Genomic DNA, 7,889 nt, shown 5'->3' on the forward strand with positions numbered 1-7,889 from the left:
ACAACAGACAATAGTACAACCTGTGTACAACAATGAGACAGAAACAACCTACACTCGTTCATATGTTGTTCTGTTCAACACAACGTGGTCCAAAATAGAAAGGTTGTGTAAGACCGCAGTTAGCCTTTGACTCTTTGGTTTCATGTTGTTTTCTGGAGGAACATGTTGTTTATTCTCTCTCTCTCTCTCTCTCTCTCTCTCTCTCTCTCTCTCACTCTCTCTCACTCTCTCTCCGTTAGTGTCTCTCTCCATTAGTGTCTGTCACCACTGTGTCTTTCAGAAGCTGAGCCCTCTTGTGATGTGATGCATTTTCACTGTGTGTGCGTGTGCGTGTGTGCGTGTGCATGTGTGTGTGTGTGTGTGTGTGCGTGTGCGTGTGTGTGTGTAAGTGTACTCTCTCTCTCTCTCTCTATGGGGGCTGTTGAACCCCTGTGTGGGTGGTAGGTGCAGGTCCCCTCTCGTGGCCAATATAAATAAATAAAGTAAAAGCTAGGTGTCAAAAGGGTCATGAGGGCTGTTACAGGGTGAGAAGGCAGACCTGGGGGGAGAAGAGAGAGAGACAGCGGGCAGAGGGCCGGCGGACAGAGACCACAAATACAGGAGTAGTGTGGGCATTGAGATGTTTGTTTGTTTGTTTCTGACAGAGCTAGACCGGTCTACCTTGGTTGGGGGGGGGGGCGGTGTCGTCCTGTCTGTCTTTCTGTCTATTGTTACGTGTACGCAACCTAGCTCATGAACTGACCCTCTTTCCCCTCCTCCTTCTGCTCTCCTCACCAGATGTCGAGAAGGATACCAGGGCATCCGCTGCGACCAGTTCCTCCCCAAGACCGACTCCATCCTGGCTGACCCGAGTAAGCTTGCTCCACGAATCCACCGACACATCCCAAGTTGGATTTATTGTTCGGGGATACTTCGTGTGAATTGCGACCACCGTCGTCGTACATCATTCCCGTCAAATTAACACACACGTCGGATTTCCCCGGAGGGGCTGAAGTGTTGAGAGTTTTAATGCTACAGCAGTGCAATATCAAGGTGTTCTGTGTGTGTGTGTGTGTGTGTGCGTGTGTGTGTGTGTGTGTGTGTGCGTGTGCATGTGTGTGTGTCTGTGTGTGTTTATATATGAGAGGTGGCATCACTCCAATACTAACCACGGGCTCACTGCATTGAAAAGGTCACAGACTAGGGGACAAGATGAAATGAGGCCGACCAAGTCATACGGCTCCTCTATGTGTGAGCCATAACATTAGAAGTCATTATTTTCCGCTGACCTTTCTGCGACCGCGTGTTCACCGATTCCTGGTCAGAAGTTAATTCTAAAGGTTGACGTGCCGTTCTAAGTAGGTTGTTATCCCTTCTCCTGCCCAACTGCATTCAGATGTGTAAAACTCACTGTTCTACATATGAATATGGAAAAAAAACGAACTAACTGACATAACCTAACATGTCTATGTTTTTAAAGGTTTATAGGTTTTAAAGTCAATACCTTGAAAGAATGGTTTGCTCACAAAAGTGATTAGCACATTGCAAGATCAGTTAGGAACATGACATCTAATCAAATCAAAGCTGGGGTAGGCAATCTATTTTAGAAGCATATTTGTCAATAAATCAAATGCTCTGACAAAATGAAGAAAGAAATCCAATACATGTGGCTGTTACAGGCCTGTAACGAGCCCTTCCAATCATTTAAATTGGCCCAAATGAAATGATTGGATGGCTTACCGGTCTGTCTGCCTACCCACCCGGCTACCTGCTCATACCCGTGCACTCATTGCGCTGACCGAAGTCTTCCACCAGGCTAGACAGATCTATTGCTAAAGCTAGCAAGCTAGTCACGTGTTTGGGGGAGTGGCTTCAGAGAGGAGGCTGAAGAGAGGGATGTTTTGGGTTGGAAACCTTCTAAAGCTAGCTTACTCTGGCTGTTTTCTCCAAATGGCCTACCCAACCAGGCAACCAGTATGCAACAAGTATACAGTAAGCCTTTTTCTGAACTTGCTGATTCCAAAGTACTAGTTTTCTTAGTGGAAGCGTATTCATGGTACGATGTAACAGAGGGTGTGCTAGTTGAATTGCCTATGGAAAGAAGACGATGTGCCTGTAGAATCCTAACCCAAACGTAAAACCTATCCCATACCGCACAAAAGAAATCACACAAAACATTATTAACCAAATCACAATGTAGACAGAATGGCAATATTAACAGAAGCCCAATCCATACCGTATCGGTTCTCATGAATCATTGTTCACGAGTAGTGTGAGGTCCCTGACAAATACCGCCCCCGTTTATCACCCTTTCAATTGGATTTGAGTCTAACTCAGGGTTACACTTACACACAGTTAACAAAAAGTCTCAAAGCATTGTTTTAGCGTATACTTTAAAAGAAAAAGGATGGGACAGGGATGTTATCGCTCATGCACAGCCCTCGATCCCTGCTTGAATCAATTGCCATACTGCCGACGCTTTGCCAATTGAACGGCTCTTCCTAGCTGATAAACATGTTCCGTGGTTGGTGGACGGCATGTCATTACCGGCGAGGGGGACACCCAGGAAGCAGTCATAACTTTATATTGGCTGACTGGTCTTTATCACGCCTCACCTCCACTAACGACTATCCCTAGTATCAGTGCCTCATTATGTGCTGTTCCCCACCTGCTTGAATGGAGCTGAAGGGACCATGGCATTTGGACCAATCACATGAGGGTATGGCAGAGAGACACCTCGCACCTCGCAAAAGCTCTATCCCTGTTTGAAAGAATCAATTGTCAGATTGCTCGTACGTCCTTTCTTTTTGTTTTCCTGCACACACACACACTGCATCGGTGCACACACATACACACGACACACCGCACTCTACACATCACATGCATACACACAACACACAAACCACTGTACACCTCACACACATACACACAACACACATACCACTCTACGCCGTGCAAACTACCACAACGATACGACACACACACACACCACTCTACATCCAATCACAAATTCTACACCTCACACACATGTAAACACACAGGCACACACATATCACCACAAATCGACGTCACATTTTACAACACAGATCTAGACCACAAGCCAATGCTCTGTAACACACACCACTTTAAACATCACGCACACACACACACACACACGCACACACACATGCACACACACACACACACACACCAACACCACAAATCCACACCACACACCCATGTAAACCCACATACACACAAACAACATGGCGCTCTAGACATCACACACACACGCACGCACACACACACACACACACACACACACACACACACACACACACACACACACACACACACACACACACACACACACACACACACACACAAATCCACACCACACGCCCATGTACAGTGGTCAGACCTCACTCCCCCTCCCTCCTCCTCTCCTCTCTGCTGCGGTCACCTGAGGACCTCAGACATGGACACATCTCCACAATTGGGAGGGGGGGGGGGGCATATCAGCTGATATCTTGGGGGGGGGGGGGGAGGCCAGCCAGAAGGAGACTTGCGACCCATATGTCGGACCACGCAGAAGGGACCAGGAGGAGTGAGTCATCCAAGGAGATGGGTGGAGGGGGAGCCTCGGAACCACCTGGGGAAAGTCTGATTGATTTTACGCCAGAGAGTGTTGATCAAATATCACGTTATTATTCTTTTTGGAGTTATCATCTTAAGAGAGAGGTGGATTTATTCTTCTTATTTATTCTATAATGCAAGTGTTCCTCTCCAAGGAAATAACCGGGCAAACACAGAGAATCCCTTGGGTTGATCTAAAGTCACATACGGGCCAGCTCTTATGACTCATGATGATGAGCGGATCACAGAAATGTGCAGCGGCTCCAATGTAGCAAAGCAATGCAATCTTATAGAAACTGTGGCACTTTTGCTAATCGTCCCTCACTCTTTGTTCCATGAGGGAACATACAGAGCTCAGTTGTCAGTGTGGATTTCTCTCTCGTCTCTCACTGCCTCCCACATCGCCTTCTGTTTTGTCTTGAATATTTACATCTATACCCCTGCCATGGCAAACCAAAAGCTAGGGGAATTCATTTTGCAATGCAGAGACACACCCAATTATAATCACCATATCCTGATCTGTAGAACAGGCATTGTATCAGAGCTCACAGGTGGACAGATATAGGGAGTGGGTTGATATTTCCACTTCAAGACAACATTTTTAATTCAGGCGCTCTATCATCTCTGTGGGGATCTGATTTCATGCACGACGGGTTCTGATCAAGGCACCGGCGCACACAGTGTTGATTCACAGAGAGGCGTGCCACGGCAATACAGGAGAGACCATAAAAGGTGTGACTCCCGAGCCCCATCCGTGGTTCCATTGTGCACAGTGTGGAGGCCCCACTAATGTCGCCTCACGTTGTGTCCCGCTCACATTGTTACACGCGTGTACCCTCGCTATAGAGCAACACGCACGACAGCAATGGGGTTCACCCCTGAGCACACACGTCGGGGCGTGGCTCTCCTCAGAGAGTCTCAGCCCGTGTCTCAGCCACCACTGAGACACGGGCGCTTCACTTGAAAACATGCATGACGGGCACAATGCATATCATGGAGCCAGAGCCATTGAGCTATCTATTGGGTATCATATTTATTTATTGACCAACACACACTGAGCCGGGGTTTATGGAAAGGTATTTGAGCATTAGCCAATGTTGTTTTTGTTGCAGCATGCAGAGATTATTCAGAGAAATTTGCTATCGCTACTTTCCGTTGCCATGGCAGGTGTATTGTACCTTGTGGATTGCTTTATTAAAACCCAGCATGCTGTTGTGACTGGGAGTGCTCACTGCACCCGGGTCTGTCAGCATTTTTGTGTGTGTATGTGTGTGTGTGTGTGTGTGTGTGTGTGTGTGTGTGTGTGTGTGTGAGTGTGAGTGTGTGTATGTTCATATGTATGTATGTATGCATGCATTTGGGCGTTTGTGTGTGTGTCTGTGTGTGTATGCGTGTGTGTGTGTGTGTGTGTGTGTGTGGGGGGGGGGGGTGTGTGTGTGTGTGTGTGTGTAGAATCTTTTATGCACTTCTTGTCTTATCTTCATTGTTCAATATAAGTTGCTTTGGACAAAAGCGTCTAAAATGTAATATAGGCTAATGTTATGTATATTTGTATATGCATTTATGTATGTATGTAAGTGTGCAATTCTGTGTGTGTGCGTGTGTGTGTGTGTGTGTGTGCGTGCGTGCGTGTGTGTGTGTGTGTGTGTGTGTCAGCGTGCGTGCACGGCCGTGCGCTGCATGCGCAGTAGAATTGGGACCCAGTACTTCCTTTGCGCTAAAAGACGATGAGCAAGGGGCTGGATTATGGCTTAGGAGACCACAAACAACTCTGGCGTTGGCTCTCGCTCTCATACCAAACGTGGGAGGGAAGCCAATCCCCAGCTAGTGGGAGATAGATAAGGAAATGTCATGGGGGTGCAGGCGTGCCTTGTCTGATAGCGCTGATGCCAAAGCTGGGAAATGTCATTTTGAGATGATCTCTGGGTGGGCTCAACCATTTGTCTTCTCTTATAGGATGCGATTCCCTACCTGCTCTATCGCCTTACACTCGTTGTCTTCTCGATAATTATCATGCAATCGTTCAACACCGCGCAATTTATGCATGTAGTATACCAACAGACTCTTAGGGCAGTTTCCAAGGATCCAAGGCCTGAATAAACGAGAAGAAGAAATATTAAGTTTCCAGGCGTTTAGAGTCAAGGCCGGTGAAATCAATGCTAACTGCTTGCTTTGTGCTAGGAGTCAAAACAACCTTGATGAATCCAAATAACACTTGTACCTAAAAAACCTTGTGTTGCTGAACTCCATATGGACAAATAAGAAAATTATATTGTAGCCGTGCGTGCGTGGTGAAGACTGCTGAACCCGGTTTCAGCTGGAATGTGTTTGTCTATTGCTGGGTCATGGGACTAAGTATGTCAAGTGAATTGCATTCATAATATCTAATTCACAGCAGAGCTGATATTGAATCGGCTGCTGGGCCTGTATCCTGCAAACTTCCCATCATACCCAGAGATTCAATAAAACAGGAAATAATCCTCATATGAATACAATTCTAAGGCTGTCTTCCCCAAAGAGAGAGAGAGAGAGAGAGAGGAAGAAAAAATAGCGGGAGGAAAAAGCGATCCTATTAGTTACCCTCATTGCGTTTTAGACAAACCCATTACCCACTAACCCACTAAAGCTTTAAAGAAGAGACCGTTCCATGATATTTGCCTGAAAATAGTCAACTGAGGCCCATCCAGGGTCTGTTCCCCCCCCCCCCCTCTCACCGCCACATTGGACACGTACACACTGCAGAGATAGCCAGAGAATAAAAGGAAATTCCTATTGAGCGGGAACGATTTCATATCAGCCGGTCGCTGCGGTGCGAGGCGGGAATTCCTCCCGTTCATCATCACAGATATGGAAGGGTCTGGAAGGGTCTGGACAGGGGGGGGGGGGGGAGGGTGGGCTAAGACATGATGGAAATAAAACAACCCACACAGTGTCTTATTCTGTACAACATCTCCGTTATGCTCTTTTAAATATCTCTCTCTGAGTCCTAAATCCTGGGACTGATCAAGACACACACACACACGCACACGCACAAGCACACACACACACACACACACACGCACACACACACACATGCACACGCACACTAATGGACCTGTGTAGCCTAATTTACAGTGATGCATGGTTCTTGTCATCTGGTTGTTACCAAAGAATATTCCGGCGCTATGCAGATTACCCATTTGTGTCAGGGTGGCGGCACTTTAGAGGAGTCATTGTTTTGCTGTTTAGTGCCCCCCCCCCCCGCCCGCCTGCCGTCCCCGACCCCTTCAAGGTAAAGTGATAACTCATGCATTCTAGCGAGCGGAATGGGGCTGTGGTGGTCTTTATATATCCTAAAGGCTCTCATTCTTTGCCGTCGTTCTCCCTTGTCTCTGTTTATTTCCCCCAAATGTTTGTATATCATTCCCTCTTCCCTCCCTCATTTCTCTCTCTCTCTCTCTCTCTGTCTCTCTCTGTCTCTCCGTCTTTCTCTCTCTCTCTCTCTCTCTCTCTCTCTCTGTCTCTCCGTCTCTCTCGCTCTCTCTCTCTCTCTCTCTCTCCCTCCGTCTCTCTCGCTCTCTCTTTCCGTTGTGCTCATTCTCATTAGCAGCAGACGGTAGAGCAGCATGGTCTGCCAGCCCATTTTCTCTGTTACCCGGCGAACCCCCCCCCCCCCCCCGGCGCGTCCCTCACTTCATCAGCCCGTCCTTCCTAACGACCACCACATCGTCTCTGAGAGCGGCGCTCGTGTGTGTCCGGCCGCCGTCGTGTCCCCACGTCTCCCCTCGTCGTCGTCGTCGTCGTCACGGGGCCCCCTATGCGGTGAAGCCCGCCGTTGGTCACCTCACCCCAGTGCCGTCCCCAACCTCGCCCTTCCCTGCCTTCTTCCTTCTTGTGCGTGTGTGCGTCTGCGCTTCGTCGTTTTCACCCCGATTAACGGCCCGGGGAAGTACTGAGTCACGGTTCGCTCGTAGACACAGGCCAGGCTGTTCGTATATTGACATTTACATTTTACATTTAGGGCATTTTACAGCAGATGCTTTTATCTAAAGCGACTTGCAATAAGTGCTTTTGTCAGAAGAAGGTGAAACAACAATATATCGCTGTCAGTACGGCAAGGACGTTCATAGAACCAAGTGCCACGTACTAACAATCGCCAGGTTCGCCCGTTCCCCGACTGCAACAGAGATAGCGAGTCAGTCTGCAATATCCCCCCCCCCCCGAAGCCCCCATATAGACATCCGTCTAGCCACAGCTGTATCCATTCATCTACACATCTGGAGATATGTATCAGACACGCTTCATGCCCTGGGAGG

At 48.0% G+C, this 7,889-nt stretch overlaps 1 protein-coding gene across 1 annotated transcript in view; it reads left to right on the top strand.

Annotated features, from left to right (window-relative positions):
• nrg3a (neuregulin 3a) overlaps positions 1 to 7,889 on the top strand; it is a gene marked incomplete at both ends in the record, with an annotated part of 227,672 nt that overhangs the window by 178,232 nt on the left and 41,551 nt on the right. Inside the window, one exon of the mRNA XM_084470218.1 lies at positions 778 to 851. Within this exon, the coding sequence (XP_084326344.1) occupies positions 778 to 851 (74 nt within the window). The remainder of the gene's footprint in view (positions 1 to 777; positions 852 to 7,889) is intronic.

Source organism: Micromesistius poutassou (genome assembly GCF_964030765.1).
Source record: "Micromesistius poutassou genome assembly, chromosome: 7".
In the NCBI taxonomy this organism is placed as follows: domain Eukaryota; kingdom Metazoa; phylum Chordata; class Actinopteri; order Gadiformes; family Gadidae; genus Micromesistius; species Micromesistius poutassou.